General features: G+C 45.0%; 1 protein-coding gene across 1 annotated transcript; it reads left to right on the top strand.

Moving 5' to 3' along the window:
- The first annotated feature begins 631 nt into the window (after window positions 1-631).
- disp3 (dispatched RND transporter family member 3) lies at window positions 632-17972 on the top strand. Its single transcript, XM_037097083.1, has 22 exons — window positions 632-832; window positions 1103-1198; window positions 5263-6264; window positions 6359-6578; window positions 6659-6795; window positions 6927-7061; window positions 8100-8260; window positions 8437-8576; window positions 8700-8791; window positions 8917-9081; window positions 9438-9599; window positions 9687-9827; window positions 9924-10060; window positions 10169-10338; window positions 10422-10552; window positions 10854-11038; window positions 11126-11252; window positions 12346-12491; window positions 12604-12763; window positions 12856-12969; window positions 13065-13237; window positions 13433-17972. Exons 3-22 carry the CDS (start codon window positions 5271-5273, stop codon window positions 13787-13789), a joined length of 4047 nt encoding a protein of 1348 aa, XP_036952978.1. The 5' UTR covers window positions 632-832; window positions 1103-1198; window positions 5263-5270; the 3' UTR covers window positions 13790-17972.
- Window positions 17973-18043: the final 71 nt, after the last annotated feature.

Below are 18043 nucleotides of genomic sequence, written 5' to 3'. Positions count from 1 at the left end.
CTCTGCACCACCATCTATGCAAAGAGCTACTTCAGGTGAAACTTCATCCACTTTATCTAACTTTAACTTTACAATTAACTTTATCTGCTCCCATTTAGATGATGGATTATCACCTTTTGTTGTTAAGGCAGTCCAAGTTAAACCTGCGCAGAGGTTGAGGAGTGAGGTGATGAATGAGTAGATTGTGGCAGTAAGAGAGGCGAGCTGGTCATTAATGTTAGATGAGAGAGAGTGAGGGCTCCACAGTACGAGAGAACGCATTATTGGCAGCACAACAAGTCAAATCGGCGCTGGATTTATAAACTGCATCAGTGGTGCACACATACATCAGACTGAATGGCTTCATGTCATCAGCTGTGAGAGCACCGTGTTTGACTACAACAAATGACTACAGGCTAATAAACTCTTTCTTCTGGTGATTATTTTAAATTGCCTTCACTTTGACTCCAACTGTAGCCAGTTATTCTCATCACCCCCTCTTATAACACACCCCACCTCCCCACCGACTGAGACTAGACTAGACCATACCAACACTGACTCAAACAGAGGGGGCTGTGCTGCAGTCTCATGACAGCTGCGTACCACTGGTCACGTAAAACCAGCGGAATCAAAGTGGAACTAGTCCAAAACGCATTTTGAGTCAGTTCCAAGACCCACCAAGGCTCACCTGTCCCCCAAAAGCGGCTCACAGAGGTTCCCAGGCTGCATCCCCCCTCCTCGTCTTTCCTGCGCTGGTGAGCCAGTCAGCAGAGCAGGCTGAACAAAGCCATGGGAGAGAGAGGAGCATTTGGGAAGAAATGTCTCTCACTGACTCTGTCGCCTGGACAACCGGGTAAGAGAGGAGGGGAGGGTGCACGAAAGAGAAAGAGAGAGAGAGAAAAGGACCGGGGAGCATAAAAGGAGAGAAAAACAACACATTATTAACTGCTGAGATTAGAGGATTCCTTAAGAGAGTGTGTATGTGTGTGTGTGTGTGTGTGTTGGGGGAGAAGTGGATGTTCCCTTGGTCTCTCTTTCTCTCTCTCTCTTGTTGAGTTATTAACTATGACAATAAAGCAGTAAATGATTGGTTTTTAAATTTTTTTTTTTTAATCCACATCAGAGCATGGCGGGGATGAAATTGCATAGCACAAGTTCAGCGCATCACAAGTGGACCCAGAAGGCCTGAACGCTCCACCTGTCATTCTCCTCTCATCAGGTAAGTGTCCCCAGACATTTGCTTTGATATGGAGGCTTTTGTGTTTGCCTGATTTATTGCCAAACATATGAACTATGGAGGGGGTAAGCTGTGCAATTATCAGGGGAATGATGGAGAAAGTCAAAGAAATCAATAAAAGCTTATCCTATCTGCTTGCAGGCAGCTTGGAATGCAAGCATCCTTCATCCGAGTAACTCTGAAGCAGATAAGTTTTGGGAAATTAGCTCCCATTGTGTGTTTAAATTTGTTGTTTATATGCTGGCAGATTTAAAAAAAAAAAAAAAAATAGAATCACTTTGGAACGAGGAGTATTTATTCAATTTTGCTCCAGAGAGTGAGAGAAAATGCACAGTACAGCCACAGGATGCTTCAGGCACCATGCACAGAGCTTTACGCCTCCTTCAGTGCGAGCATGATTTCATCGACAATAAGAAAATGAACACCACTGTTAGGTGCAAATAGATCTCGAGAGTTTGACTTGACTCCTGATTCCCAGTGCGCAGAGAAAAGAAAGTCACGTCTGCCATAAACATCCTGCTGAGCACTCATGCATAAGGAATATATTCATAGAGCACTAGAGCTGAAATCAATGCCCCCGTAAATGAGGTGGTATACTGGCTGAGTTTACACCAGCCTGAATGTGTGTGTGTGTGTGTGTGTGTGTGTGTGTGTGTGTGTGTGTGTGTGTGTGTGTGTGTGTGTGCGGGGCAGGAGGCAGCATGCGATATCCATATTGGATGAGATGGAGAAGAGATAAACTAGAGGGGTATGGCGTTATTTTTAGCTGCTGTCAGTAATGAAGGTTACAAATCTCTCACCTTTGTGGACAAGATAGAGACATCGAGAAGAAGCAGCGGGATAGTGGGGAAGAAAAGGGCAAGAGAGTGAGGGATGGCAAGCCAAGGGAGGGAAGAGAGAGATGATTATAGGTGATGGGTTCAGGCTCGCAGCTCCATCCTCACCTTTCAGACGCAACCCAGAGATGTAGCGGAGGGTAAAAACGCTGACACTCAGCTTAACCACCCCTTATCCTTTATCAGAGGATAAAATACATAAGAAAATCTATGTGTGGTGGAGCTTATGTTTCCCCCCGCAGTTTTTGCTCACAACTCGCTGAACACGACACACGAGACAGCATCTCTGGAGTCCATCAGATACAGCTGCTGCGCTTCAAACAGGCAGGCAGGTACAGCGTGGCAACCTGAGCGGCACTTGTTTGATAAAAAATTCAATAAGAAAAGCCTCTCAGAAAGTTCAAAATTGAGTTCTACGTGAGGGAAGGTGAGGGGGTCCAATACACAGTCACACAGTGTGCGTAATACAAGAGCAGGTTCGTCTTTGAAGCGATAAATGCAAGATTTCATACCTCTGAAGCTGCAAATAAATGTTGATTTCAGGCCTCAGTGAATTTATCTGTCCCAGTTTTGAGTTTAAAACTGCATCACAAAGAAACCCAGTCTCACAATTAAGTACAACGTAGCTTTTATATGGACAGAGCCATATGGTAGGCAGCTTTCATTCTGATGAATACAAAGGCAGGATGCCAAATTACACTCTTATTTTTGATCCACACCTGCAAAGGGTTTAAATTGACTGTTCCTCCTAATCTTGGATGTACAATTCTGGGAGCTTGTAAACACATTAGTTATACCAGGCTCCACGCTGACTGCTCGCAGTGCTTTTGCAGCTGTACACCGCTCATAATTATTGAACATGAGGTGCAATGTTCTTGGATGCGAAGAAATGTCAGAACCGTCAAGAGGAGATAAAACAATGTGTCCCTGAGGCTGTGAATCATAGCTGTAGTTATCTTTTTCTCTACTTTACAGACACTCTGTCTGTTGTTAAGTAAACAGCAGGTAAAGAGGAATAAGCTGTCCTCTGTTTTAATTTCTGATAGGCACTGTGTCTGCATGTCTCTAATGAGTTCCTCAGACGGTCATACTTTGACATCTGAGCCTCCAATCTGCCTGTTTTGATGTTGAAACGGACACGGAAGTGGATCCGTGGAGATCATCATCTCGTTAGGTATTGAAATGAATATTAAACAGCAGAAAACTTCTTTTCACAGATTTCTGAGGTGTTGGTTGGTTGGAGGGTGACAGCTGTGGTGTGTGTGTGTGTGTGTGTGTGTGTGTGTGTGTGTGTGTGTGTGTGTGTGTGTGTGTGTGTGTGTGTGTGTGTGTGGCTTCAGTCATTCCCCAGGCTTTTCTTCCCTCCATTACACTCCTCTCGTTATATTTTCTCTGCGAGCCTCCTCGTATCCTCCACTGATGAGAGCTCCATCATCAAAACAAGCTGGAGAGGCAGAGATGAAATGTAAAAGGATTACAGTAATCTAATTAGCAAAATTAGCAGCTGCGTTCCATTTCATTTACTGTAAATGCACAATTATATCTCGCTGATTTTTCTGTGAGGGATTGGTCACGTAATTGGTTGTATTACTTGGACAGAAAAACGGTTGAAGGGGCAAAAGCGGATAACAGTGTGTTATGAAATAACAATGCTCATTTTGAAATAACAGCCTGTGATGGGTGCAGATATGCAGTAAATTACAGCCTGTAGAAAGAAACACATTTATCCATATGATTATAAAAATACAAGGAATCCAAAACTAAGTGAAAATACTTTTGATTTTGTTGTGATTGCATGTTTTCATGCTCTAAATACCCAAACTTATTCTTCCACCATTAATGAATTTGTCCTCCAAAACGAAGAGGGAGTTCATGTTCATACTGCGTGCAGATGCTGGTCTGCTGCACTCCCATTATAAAGGGCACTGGTGTCCTTGTCTGTGTGCAGTAGGATGACACGATGATTAATAAAAGGAAATGTTGTGCAGATTAAAAAAGGCCCCAAAATAGGCCTGTTTTTCACAGAGTATTAGACACAGTGTGGCTTTTGGTTCTTGACTCAACAGGCTTTCTTATCTCCTCTATAAACGAACAAATCCTGCATAAAGCCACATTAGCATATATAAGTCCTGTGGACATTTGGGAACATTAAAATCTCTCGCAGAGTGACAAACTATAGAGCTGAGGCTGGTAATGATGTTGCCATGAAAGTGCATCCATTATCACTGAACTGTGGTCTGACTTTGTGGACACAGCGGCAGCACACACATGGTGATTTTCTGCAGCAGACATGAGCACATTGTCTTCACACTCATTCAGGTGTAAGAGCCCAAACAACAATCCTGTATATCCTGTATAACCTCCACTTCATCTGGAGCTCAACGGTTCACCAGAAATCTTGGTCATTTTTACAAATATTGATTTATTGGTATAACTTGTAAATTCCTCATTTTTATGATGGATTATCTCTTCAGCTGCAGAGCCGAGCTCAGCTATCTTTTAAACATAATCAAAATTCACTGTCTTACCTGGCTGACCTTAAAGCATAGTTCTATGGAGACCAGATAAATTGCTGCAGTTAGCAGGCTCGCTGCCACCTGAATGCAAACTGCCTGCAGTATCGTGTGTGTGGAGGAGTGGGCACCTATTGACACTATTAGTCAAAGGTTGCCCATCACAGTCAGATGAACCCTCTCTTATTCCACAACTGTCTAATATCCCACTTGCTCTTCTTGTCAGTAATTAGACAAGTGAGATGATTTAATTTGCAGCTGAGCAGCAGACACAGCTCCTCTGACTGCTGATATGTAGAAAGCCACCAGCACTGTGTCAGACTCTCTCCGGGTGATAATGGCTCGAAAGAGAGAAGAATTAAATCACAGCTTTTAGCCTGTCTCACCCCCAAGCTCTTGTGATCAGCATCTCAAAGCAGGATTCAGCAGACCATTTCATCTTCAAAGCCCTTGAGAGAAAAAAGGTCTCCCCTTCCTCTGTTTGCTCCCAGCGAGCTGCCAGTGGAAGCCCTTTTGTTGACAGCTGCTTGAGGACAGACTTAATTCTCACGTCTTCACGTTGGAAGTAACCTTGTCCTTCATTTTGTCGGCTGCCGGTGGCTCAGACATCTATTTTGCGCTCATGCTTACCTGCCCGAGAGGAAGGGGTGGTGCTCTAAGTGAGCGATGATTAGGTGGTGCTGTGTGTCCCTGACAGGTGCCAGCATGGATGTGGAGGATGAGCCGCTGCTGTTTCAAACCAGCTGGGGAGGGGAGGAGGAGGATGAAGAGGACGAGGAGGAGGAGGAGGAAGAAGATGATGGAGGAGTGCATGCAGATAGGCAAAGGTGTTACTCTGAGGAGGCTGGGGTTTGTGGGCTGTGGAGGGCAGTAGGTTGGGTGTACACGCAGCCCTGTGCCAGCGGAGTGGTGTTAGGGGTAGTTGTCCTGCTACCATGCGCCCTGTTTGCCTACATGCTCCTCTACTGCCCTCCTCTGGACATAGACCTCTCCTACAGTGCCTTTGAGGTTCACAGTCACTTCTCGGCCGAGCGCTTCGATGCCCTCACCATCGCTGTAAAGACTCAGCTGGGGTCCTGGGACAGACGTAGGCGAGACCTAGATGACGGAGAGTCGGAGGCCCTGCGGGAGCTTCTGCTGGAGCAGCTGGGCAGACACGGACTGTTCAACAGGACAGATAACCAAGGCACGAGGTCATCTACTCCTCAGAATGAGCCTTCAAATGCAGGAGATGATCAGACGAGGGGAGCAGCAGATGAAAGGACAGAGCCTCATTTGGGTCAGGAGGAAATGGGGAAGCACAAGAGCTCAGATCACAGAGCCGAGGAGGAGGAAGCGATGTCGCTGGATGGAAATTCCACGTTGCCACTCATCAGGAGGCGCAGGTTTGCTCCCAATTACTACATGCAGACCCAGGCTCTGTGGAGGATCGAGCTGGTGTTTGTGGCTCAAGGGAAGGGCGATCGCAACATCTTCACCCCAGAGCGCCTGCAGACGATTCACCACGTGGAGCGTCTGCTCATGCAGCACCCACAGTTCCATCAGTTCTGCTGGAAGCCTCTGGAGATGCTGAGGGATCTTCCTCTGGGACCGTCCTACTGCTCCCCGCCCAGCTCGCTTCTGTCTTACCTGTACCCCAGTGAGAGGGGAGGGAAGATATACTATGATGGCATGGGCCCAGACCTTGCTGATATACAAGGTGAGTCCCCAGTAAAGAAGGTGGCTTTTGATCATAATGTGATCCCTGTTGGGGTCCTCCTAACGGTGCTGATTTGCCATGCATGCGCTTCCAGGTTCTCTGAGTCTGGCCATCACCCACCCACAGTTCTACTGGTACGTGGATGAGAGTCTCTCCCCCGAGCACCTCTCCTCCTCTCTCCTGCGTAGTGAGATCCACTTCGGGGCTCCTCTGCCTTCCTACTACTCGCTGCAGGACCGAGCTGACGAGCAAAGATCCCGCTTCAAAAACTTTGTGGTCCAGTATGCAGACATCCTGGCCGAGCAATCTACCAGGTCAGGAGAAGATCACTGCACGTTTATTACAGTTACTGCAGCTGAAACGTGATGTTTGATGTCTGCTTCTGTCGTCCCAGCCAGGTGAAGGTGCTGTACGGGGGGACAGAGCTGTTTGACGACGAGGTCCGACACACCTTCCACAATGACATGATGCTGGCTGTCATCAGCGGAGCCTGCATCACCGTGCTCGTCTATGTCCTCACCTCCTTTTCTGGTACAGTATGACCTGCTCCTGATTCCAGTTGCGGCCGTGTGTGCAGGATGTTTGAGCCCGTTCCTGTCAGTCACTTGGTTGCACGTTTTTCACAAGCTCCTGACTGATGTTGATTTCTGGTCTCTCTGCAGTGTTTCTGACGTTCTTTGGACTCGCGAGCATTGGACTGAGCTGCCTCATGGCTCTTTTTCTGTACCATGTTGTCTTTGGTGTGAGGTACCTGGGCATCCTCAATGGAGTCGCTGCCTTTGTCATCATCGGCATTGGTGAGATGAGAAGATAAGAAATACACCAATTTGTTCTTTAAAGGAAACGTTTGACACTTTGGAAAATACCCTTACTTTGTTTCTTGCCAAGAGTCAGATGACAAGATCGACACCGCCCTCATGTCTGTACATCATGTCTCCTCTGCCAAGCTAAGCTGGTTAGCTTAGCTTAGAAAAAAGGCTGAAAACTAGGAAAAACATCTAGCACGACCCTGTGCAAAATGGCAACAAGCTCCACTTACAAACATCTCTAAAGCTCACAAATGAACATGTCGACTGAAGTGTGAAAACAGTACGTTTATGTTTTACACTGAGGTTTGTTCCAGGCTGTTTCTTGGTCTGAATACTACTTCCTGAAGTGACAAGACAAACAAAATATAGCAACTTGGTATAACTAGCAATTGTTTTATTTTAGAAATAGTTGTCAAAATCATGAAGGAAAATGAAGGAAAATGCTCCTCCTGCTCCTTTTTAACTGGTATTTAAATGTACTACTTCCTGTAACTCTGTCGGGGAAAATGTAAACAAAAGGTGTCTGCACTCATATGTGGCCACATAGAAACCATTACATTTCATTTGATTTTATTGCTCATATAGAAGCATTGGTATCAAATTGAGACATTCATAACCAGGTAAAAACTCTTTGTCGTGGCTTTACATTTTGATAATTCAAATTTATTATCAAATTATCCGATATAAAACAATGATATGAGGACTTTTTAATAGCAAACTGTGAGACTGACTGTCTTTGTCAGTATATTTTCCTTTATCCTGTTTTCTTTCGACTCTGGCAACAAGTGGAGACAGGACTTTCTAGGGACAGGCCAAGAGACCGCCCAACACATAAGACAACACAATGCACCATCCTCCAGCAGTGGTAGTTCATATTAACAGCTTCTCATCTAGCTCTCAACAAGAAATGTAGAAAAAAAAAGTCAAACTTTTCCTTTAAAAAAGACTGTAAAAAGACACCTTTTCACAGTACACTTACAATAATATGTAATAAGGCAGCTCTTTTGCTCTCTCACTGTTGCTCAGGGGTGGATGATGTATTTGTGTTCATCAGCACCTTCAGACAGGCGTCTCATCTGCGTCGGCCGCAGCAGCGAATGCTCTACACAATTAAAACAGCTGGCCGAGCTACTTTCCTTACTTCCTTCACCACTGCGGCTGCATATGCTGCTAACACCTTCTCTCAGGTAATCATGGGAGAGTAATGCACCCCTTAACAGAATTCAGTACAGCGGGTGTAAATGACTCCTCTGCTGTGGATGAATAGAAGTGCCTCTCTCAGCAGACAGCCATTTTCACGCGATAAGCTCAAATTGAATGTTTCAAGGTCCTTTACACAGTGTCTCATTGAACTGGCTCTTAGATCCCAGCCGTGCATGACTTTGGTCTTTTCATGGCGCTCATTGTGAGCTGCTGCTGGCTCTGTGTGTCGGTCCTGATGCCAGCCGCGCTGTGCGTCTGGACTGAGTGTGTGGAGCCTCAGGAACATGCCTGGTTGAATCGGTGAGTCGATTTTTTTCCCCTTACGTTTGTGCGTCATGTTAATTGTGCATGCTGTGCGACACTGCAGGCAAGATGTGATCCCTCCAGCTGTCTCTCTCCCTAAACTTCCTCCTCCCTCCGTAGCTGGAAGCGATTTTCAGGCCTGTCAGCAAGCCACAGCCCTTTGTCAGATGAGGATGACGATGTGGCACTCCTGTCAGTGGAGATGGAGCCAGGTGAGATTGTTATCTCCCTAGCAGTGGACGAGTGAACGGGGGGAGAATGGGGAGAGGTAATGAGTCCGGGCCGTAAAGCGCTTCTGTCCAGGCACCACTAAGCTCCCTGTCTTTGTCTCGATCAGGCTCCTGTGACACAGACGCTGATGCAGCCATTCTTTCCCTGTCAGTGGAGACACCTCCGTCCCCTCCAGGGCAGCGGCATGTGGGCGTGGTCAGCACGAATCTCCAGTGGGCCCTGAAGCACTTGGTGGCAGAGCCAGCTGTGAAGCGACGAAAGCTCGTTCTAGGTGAGATTTGATATAAGAGCTTGAATAAGATTGTGACGGGGCCGAGAAAAACCTAAAAAGACAGGGAGATATTTCCATCATCTGATTTTTGTTGATTTTATGTGCCGAGCTCTTTATCTACGTTCTAGACACGAGTTTAACCACCAGCTCAAACTGTTGAAGCAATGTAGTAATCTCTCTGCAGCCTGAGGGATCTGTCAGCGGAAGAACAAGCACCGTCATGAAGTATTCATCCTCTCTCTTTGCAGGAGTGACTTTAATTGATCCCTGCTCCTGATGTGTCCCTCAGCTGCTCTATCTACTCCATCAGACCCTCCTCTCTGCCATTGTTTATTACTGTCTTCCTGTCTGCCCAGGTGTCTTCCTCCTGGTCCTGCTCTTATCTGCCGGCTGCTGCTGTCTCCTGAGGCCGGCCACACATGCCCCCCTTCTTTTCCGCCGTGACACGAACCTCCAGACTCTGCTGGCTCTGAGGAGCAACCTCAGCGGTCAAGGCATCTCCTGCCCGATGTGCTCAGGTGAGACTGCGGCAGGGGATGGAAACGCCTCGCCTCTGACCTCCGAGATCCAGAGTAAATTTATGAGCTGCGTCTTGTGTTCTGCAGGTGTGTTCATGGAGAAGCCACACCCGCTGTACACCCACATTTCCTCCTCATCTTTCAAGTTTTCTGCACATCAGCAGACCCCGATCACAACAACCGCCACTGCCCCTCGGAGTTCCGTAAAATCAAGCACCAATCAAACAGGTAAAACATCCAGCGCTGAAAAAAGTGAAATCAACTTATTCAATACTGTTTCTACTTTTTTTTTTCAAATCCTGCGCTTTGTTCTGCTTCTTTTAGGCCCTTTACTTACGGTGTACATAACGAAGTTGGACCTCGGAGCCTCTCCAACCCTTTACCGCTTCTCCCTTAACACCAGCACTCCCTCCCCGTGGAAATCATGCAGCACAGAGCACCAAGAGGTGTCGTCATTTCAGGTTAGGGAGCAAAACACTTGATTATTTCCCACGCTAAGTTCTGATGTCTCCCAACTGTCATATACGCTGCTAAAGTGGAGTGTAACTCATTTCGTTTTATTTGAATAGGCTTATAATCAGCCCCGCAGCAATTACACCACCAGAATGACAGTGTGTGTTTCCCATGTGTACCACCCGTACCCCAGCTGGATGATCACATCCACCTCATGTGACCCCCGTCATGGCTGGACGCCAGAGTTTTCCTTTTATGCAGCATTGTCTCCGCAGCAGCACAGCAGGTGAGGAAAAATCACATTAAAAAGGACTGTCGTGTTGTTTTAGCGGACAATTCGTCATTTCAGCTTTGCCCCCTCCATCTCAGGAAGCTGTTTTTTGCCCAGCGCCGCCTGAGACCTCACCCAAGCCGAGTGTGTGTCAGCCCTCCTGGCTGTGGCATCAGTTCTGGGCCTGATGGACCCACACGGGGAACCTTTTATACTCCTCTCTCCAGCGGTGAGCGAGCCGGTGTCACAGTGTCAGAAAGTGTCATTAACATAAAGTACAGTTTGTTAGCCCATCAGGAAAACTGTTTTCCCTGCATGCGTCACGCTGCTGAAATGTCTTTTTTTATGTTATTTATTCTCATTGAGGCTTTGAAATAGAGAAAATGCAGTGATGTGACACTTCTATCAAAATATAACTTATTTAAGTGCCACTCTCTGGGGGATTTTCAACAGTGCTTGACTGCTACTCATATTTATTACTGTATAAATAAGTGCTGTTTAGAGATTTTTACCTGTTTCTATTTTCAAAGATCCCTCGTCTGCTGCAAAAAAGAAAACATCCAAAACACTTGGCTTTAACCCGTGCAGCGGCGGAGCATGTGGCCATCCAGCGGTGCGTCCTCTGGTCGACACCGGGGCGATGGTTTTTGTCGTGTTTGGCATCTTGGGAATCAACCGAACTGAACGCAGGGACAACCACGTTATTGGAGATATGGTGAGGGTCACACCTGTGTCAGTAGGTCTGGCTGATTTGTAAATGATGTTCTCATGTGGTTGACGTTGTGTTTAATTCTCTCCAAAGGGCAGCATCATACTGGATCCAGACTTTGATATTTTCCAGGAAATGGGGCATCTTTGTCAAATGTGTAAATCTATAAGTGCCAACAAACAACTTGTGAAGCCCGGGGGAGCGCAGTGTTTGCCATCAGGTAACAGCAAAATCTTTTATTTTTGCATAAAATATCATCAGACAATTCTATTAAAGTTAATCAAGCTGATACAGTTCAATCCATTCCACCTATAACCATTTCAAGTCAGGGAAGTAACAAAGTACAAATACTTTGACTGTACTTTACTTGAGTTTATTTATTTTCCTGACAACTTTGTACTTTTACTCCTAGGCGTTACCTTAATTTTAATGCATTTCAGGGGATTTATAAGATTATTTTTCATTTTGCACAACACTTTCCCAACATCTCAGTGCACATCACGCATTGGCAGACATAGCAAGACAAAACAACAAAGGGAGATGGACAGAGACGGGGGCTCGAATGGGGAGAAAAAGCATACTAGTGTCTCGTGACTGCAGAGACCCCGCAGCCATCTGCCTGGATTTTCTTATTGTTTTAATCTTATGCTGTTCGGGACGTTCTACCAACCCAAACTGTTGGTATTTGAAGTCCTGGCAAAGAGACTCAACCATCAGCTCTCTTTGTGATGTGTTTACGAACAGCTCGGATAAATCATATTTATTCTACTTTGAAGTTTAAAAGTCTTGGAATGATATTAATATGACGTGAGGTTCAGTGAACTTGGACAGATATGGCCAGTAGAAATGTCCTTCCAATGGGAGACTTTCCACTTTGAGTCCATTTGAGAGACTGCACTTCAATTCATTCAAGAAGTTCAATCAGTACTTCAGCAAGTATCTGTATTTCTGCTTGAATAAACGTGTGTTCTGTTGCCACCCCTGCTGAATAATTTATATTTTGGGAGGGTTTGAGAAGAATCACAGCACAGGAGAGGACAACATCTGAAGATCTGGATGTCCAGTTTGTACTACATTCAGACATTTTATATTTATCAAATAAATGATCAATCGGGTGGAGTGTTAACACTTTAATCAGTAATGAATATAATCAGTAGCTGCATCTCTAAAACTGAATTTAACTTGCAAAAAACTGGGATATAATGTGCTTGAAAAAACATTGCAACAAAAAGCCAGATAAAGTACGACATGAACTTCAAATTAAATAATCATAAGTCTGTCAAAATGTGACGTCCTCCTTCTGTTCTTCTCAGGCAACAAACTGTCATCTATTCTGCCTCTGCTTCATCCTGAGTGTCACTCTCTCCCTGAACCCAACCTGCTCCCGGGGCAGCTGTCCCACGGCGCGGTGGGAATGCATGGGGGCAAAGTCCGCTGGCTGTCCATGGCCTTTGAGTCTGTGAGTCCCTTCATCTTTCAGCTTTCATCTCCCGGCACCACAGTGCAGCACATTTCCGCATCACTTTCAGCTGTTGCTGTGTCCAACACTCTGCCTCCCCTCTCTCCGCAAGACCACATACAAAGGGAAATCCTCCTTTCAGACCTACTCTGACTTCCTCCAGTGGGAGAACTTCATCCAGGAGCAGCTCGCCTCCCTCCCGCAGTCCTCCGCCCTGCAGCGGGGCTTCCAGACCTGCGAGCACTGGAAGCAGATCTTCATGGAAATCATAGGCAAGTGAGATTGCATGTCTGAGAAGTGTTGTTTTTTTTTTGTTTTTCCTGCAAACTGAAAACACAAATCTGATGATATACTGCTCTTGTAGGTGTGGAGAGTGCCCTCTGGAGTCTGCTGCTGTCCCTGGCCATATGTGTGGCAGCTGTGTCTGTGTTTACTGCACATCTTCTGCTGCTGCTGCCAGTGCTCATAACCATTCTAGGTAAGAGACGCAGCCGTAGATTTGGAGGTGACAGTCGGAAATGTGTTTTAAAACGGAACATTCAGGCCTAATTGGGAGTTTCTGGCCCTCAACAGGCGTGATCTGTCTGGTGGTGGCGCTCATGTATTGGCTGGGCTGGGAGATGGGAGCAGTGGAGGCCATTTCTCTGTCCATACTCGTGGGATCCTCGGTGGATTACTGTCTGCACCTGGTGGAGGGATACCTGCTGGCTGGGGAGACCCTTCCCTCCACGTCTGGTTGTAACTCGGTATGGGAATGTAAATTTGTTCCCCAGCAGCGGTGATGAGCAATTAGAAAACCTTCCACAGCATGTTTCCTGTTTACACACATGCTGAAACGAGCTAATGACTAAAGATTTAGAATCTAATAAGACAAGAAGCGCCCTGAAGGCTCATGAATAAAGAGGAGCGGCTCCTCTTATTAAACCGTGTTGTGTTTGCAGGAGCCTCCGGTCGAGAGGCAGAGGCGGACCCTGGAGGCAGTGAACCATGTGGGCGTTGCCATAGTGTCCAGCGCCGTCACCACAGCGATCTCCACAGTCCCTCTCTTCTTCTGTGTCATTGTGCCTTTCGCCAAGTTCGGCCAAATAGTGGCCATTAACACCGCCGTCTCCATCTTGTTCACCCTGACTGTGACTGTGGCCATGCTGGCCCTCATGGCCCCTGCCAGCTTCAACAGACCCCCCGGCGCTGTGCTGAAGGCCGGCCTGGCCGTGATGGCGGCTGCAGCCTTGGGAGCGGCCGTGTGCTGGGTGGGAGGACAGCTGGGAGCGCTGGCCTGGCAATCAATCAGCGTTTAAACTACAATTGTGAGCCAGCTCACACTGATGTCAGACAGAGGAGTTCCTCTGTAGCACTGCATTTCCTCCCATGTTCAGGAGGAATATCAGCTCAGTAAATGATCTTGAACTTTACAGCACAAAGATGTCAGAATCAGTTCCATGATTAGAAACTGTTTGTCATCATACAAATCGTTTAATTTCACTTGCGTTGATCAGTGGATTGTAAGAGTTACCCACTGGGTACCTCTTTTAAAATATGATGTGTAAATGACTGTGACTCACATGGAGAGTTGACATGATGATTCAGCTGAGGTATTTCTTTTGAGCTGTTATCGCCCTCGGCAGAGAGGTGGAGATGATCTGAGGAATAGTTGGGAAATGCCGGCTGAGTCACAGTTTTATGTCAGTGTAACTTATTCAGTTGTGAAGAGCGGATGACTGTTCTGTGACCTGCTGTCAGGGCGCAGCGCTCTGACGTCCGTGATGATTAGTGTTCCTGCTTCACATGGCTCACGGCCACCTAGTGAAACATCACTTTTTTTTGTGTTCTCGTAGTTGTGCACTGAATGTGTTTTCAGCCACATTTGTAACAAAGCTAATGATGTCCTAATGTGGCTTGATTTAAAGTTGTACTAGTCATATTTATATGGAGAGTTTTGTTAAATGTAATGTGTGATGTAAATGTTCCAGTAAGCTGCTCTCACACATTCTGATGCTGCCAGCTCACACTTGTTCTGAAGAGTTGGGCAATACCACAAGATGTCAGGGGCGGGAGAAGAATTAAGATCGTTAAGTAAAAGTACAAATACCACACTGAGGAAATACTCCACTACAAGTAAAAGTCCTGCATTCAAAACTTACAGTAAAACTATGGAAGTAATATCAGTAAATCAAAAGTACTAATTGTGCAGTAAAAATGTGTTTTGACTGTGTTTGGATCAATATTACAGCTGAATTTTTTATGTATATGTTGCATTTTACTGCTGTAGGTGTTATATAGACTGTTTGCTACAGCTATAAGATATTCTATAAGATCCGAAGAAGAGCAACAACTTGGGTGTTCTGCGCCCTGGCAGTGACCAGGTAAGCTAACACACCACACTATGACTGGTCTCGAATCCAAAAGTATTGTATTTTCCCAGCTCATAAACAATTAATCCTTCAGATTATCATAAACATTCAAAGTCACTGTACAGGAACAACAATTATTATCTGGCAGGAACTAGTAACTAAAGCTGTCAGACATGTAGTGGAGTAAAAATACAAAGTTTGCACAATATTTGCATCTGACATAGAGTGGGGTAGGAGTGTGAAGAACAAGCTGAAAAAAAAAGTCTCCTACAAGATCTACTCAGCCCCATGCAGGTGGAACGTCTTTGTAGTCCACAAAAACATTTCTGGAGCTTGACAGCAAAACAACGTTGCAGCATTCTCCTAAACAACCTGATTAGATGGGGGCTCGTTTTAAAACTCACAGCTCCATACAGCTCATCATATGTACACCAAAAACTGATTTGAAAAGAAGTTATTTAAACCCTAAATCTTCCCTGTATGTCAGCGTTGTTCATGGCCCGCTGCACTTGGGTGAGGCCTGCTGATGACGGGGTCATCAGCAGGCCTCAGCAGAGTTTGATGATGAGCTGTTCATTTGAATCAGGTGTGTCAGGGCAGAGAAACACCTTAAACATGCAGGGCACGTTTTTTTTAGGAGAATCCTAAATAGCATGAAGATCCAGAATTATTTTTTTTGGACTATAAAACTTAACCTTATTTTAGAGTAATTGTTGATTTTTTTTGGTGGACTTATCCTTTAAATTTGCTTTAGATCAAAATACTCACATAAAGCACAAGTACCTCCAATCTGTAATAAAGTGCAGTACTTGAATCAATTCACTTTAGATTCCACCCCTGCAATCATCCACTTTTATGACCCTTAGCGTGTTTACATCTTTGATCTTAAACTCCAACAAAGTCTCTATTTTTGTCATCGGCACCAATCGAAGGAGACATCCTGTTCGGGCCCTCAGGTGCACCCTCAGCACGCCCTCCACCGCTCTCGTAATCACTCACTGTAACAAACTCTGCTCTCTCCTCTGCTCTCACACAGTTTAGAGCACCACTCATGCACCCATCGACGCCGGCTCCGGTCTGGCCCGCAGTCAAGGTGAGGGTCATTTGTCAAACCACATAACACAGTAACTGTCAGGGAGAGGCACTGACTCAACAAGAGCAGTATATTTCTGTTTTGTGTGTGTGTGTGTGTGTGTGCGCGTGTGTTATTTGTGAATGTCAAATAAAACAGGTGCAGAAAGCCTCGGGTCTTCTCTTTTGTGAAAGCTCAGCGTGGTTTTCTTCTGCATTGTTATGTAACAGAGCAGGATGAAGGCCTGCCACTGTTTGCTTGCAGTCACAGTTTACTGAGAGAGCTACAGTAGAGAGAGCGTCACATCTCCTGTTGTTAATTATTCATGTGAAACGGCTCAGATTTTTTTATTGAATTGCAGCGCATTAAAGTTTCATGCCGGGTTATTAAACAAAAGGAAGCTGTTCAGCAGTCCTGCTCGTCGTGATGGAAACAGAAGTAGGGAGGATGTAAACAAATATTGTGAGGAGAAGCAGAAAAACCTTGGCAGACTTTTATCCCAGGGAGTCCCATTTTATTTGACTGAGCACCATTTTATTGTGTTGCAGTAGAAAAAAGAAATAGTGTAGCAGATTATCAGTACATCTCCACTGTCAGGTCCATTTACATTTGTTTGAAACTGTAGGCGATTGTTTTATTCAAGGAGCACTTCTTGCATGGCGATTTCATTTACTTGCAAATGACAAGTACGTACAGCTGATGTAAAAATAAATATTTCTCTTAAAGGGTAAGATGTTATGTTGCTTGATCTAGAAATAAACTGAATTACAGTCTGTGCTTTGTGGACCACTCAGTTCTTTTCAATAGAGTTTCTACCTTACCATGACAAGTACACCCAAAAATGAACACTCAGTCATTATCTGTTTACCTTCATGCCGATGGAAAGTTTTGTAGTCCACAAAACATTTCTGGAGCTTCACAGTAAAACAGCGCTGCAGCATTCTCCGAGACAACTACAGTAGGTAGGGACTTATGTTGAAACGTTAAAAAAAACAACAGAAAAATAAATCTCTGAAGTGGCTGCACACAGCTTGTTCGGTTTAATCCAAGTCTCCGGAAGTCATGAGATCCAAAATTGATTTGAAAAGATGTTATTTACATCCTCGAGATGAGATCGTCTAGCCTGAATCAAGTCTCTGAAAGCCCTGAGATCTCACATTGATTTGAAAAGACATTATTTACGCCCCTTTTAAGAAAAAATCTTATCCAAGGGTGTAAATAACATCTTTTCAAATAAATGTGGGGCCTCAAGGCTTCCAGAGACCAGGATTACACGAGCTGATGAGCTGCATTGAACCATTCTAAGATTTTTTTACATCCCCATCTACTTCAGTTGTTTAGGAGACTGCTGCAACGCTGTTTTACCATTAAGCTTCAGAAATGTTCTGTGAAACTCATTTTTGGGTCAACTTTTTAACCCTCTTTTTAATTATACATATGTCTGGGTTCACTGTTTTTTTTACTCTGTTTTTACTCTCAAGAACAACAAAATATGCAGAAAAATCTAAATGACAGCCATCACAAATATGTGAAATACCATCATGAAAAGAAAATGTGTTTATGTTAAAAGGTATGGTGGTAAGGTAACCTTTTTATCATGTCTCTTCATTTCTGAAACACGTTTTGACCCATTTAAACAGTGTCTCACTTAGACTGTCTTGTTTCATCTGCATGTATTTTGCAGCACTTTTCATTGGGTTGAGTCGAACGAGGGCCAATTTCAGTCGTGCCACTCTGGCAGTTTTCTGTGCCGCTCTGCTCGTGTTTTCATACAAAAGCACACCAGATTAGAAATGGAATAATTACTGGGGGAGGTAACATGTACGGGAATGAATATTTAGCAAGGTGGAAAAAGGAAATGCTTTCAGTCTCAATTGACAAGCTCCATCTATAAATAGTGTATCAGAGATGAGATGAAGAAAGGATATTTATATTTTGCTTTGTGTTTTTTTTGTGTGTCTGCTTCATGTTAGAAAAAGAACTTCTGAAACTCATTTCAAACACAGAGCACTGTGACATTTAAGTCCTCCGTTCTCTATTACTCCTCCTACTCACAGGTCCTGGATTGCACTCAACCAGCAGCTCAGTCGGTGCAATGCAGGACGTGGTTAAGCTGAAATGGCACAAAA

Source organism: Acanthopagrus latus, chromosome 5, assembly GCF_904848185.1.
Source record: "Acanthopagrus latus isolate v.2019 chromosome 5, fAcaLat1.1, whole genome shotgun sequence".
Taxonomy (NCBI): domain Eukaryota; kingdom Metazoa; phylum Chordata; class Actinopteri; order Spariformes; family Sparidae; genus Acanthopagrus; species Acanthopagrus latus.
This window is presented reverse-complemented; position numbering and strand designations above follow the sequence as displayed.

Coding starts and splice junctions, on each gene's coding strand:
- disp3 (XM_037097083.1), top strand. CDS start 5,271: ATGGATGTGGAGGATGAGCCGCTGCTGTTTCAAACCAGCTGGGGAGGG. Junction 6,796..6,926: donor TGTCCTCACCTCCTTTTCTG/GTACAGTATGAC, acceptor GTCTCTCTGCAG/TGTTTCTGACGTTCTTTGGA. Junction 12,764..12,855: donor GATCTTCATGGAAATCATAG/GCAAGTGAGATT, acceptor CTGCTCTTGTAG/GTGTGGAGAGTGCCCTCTGG.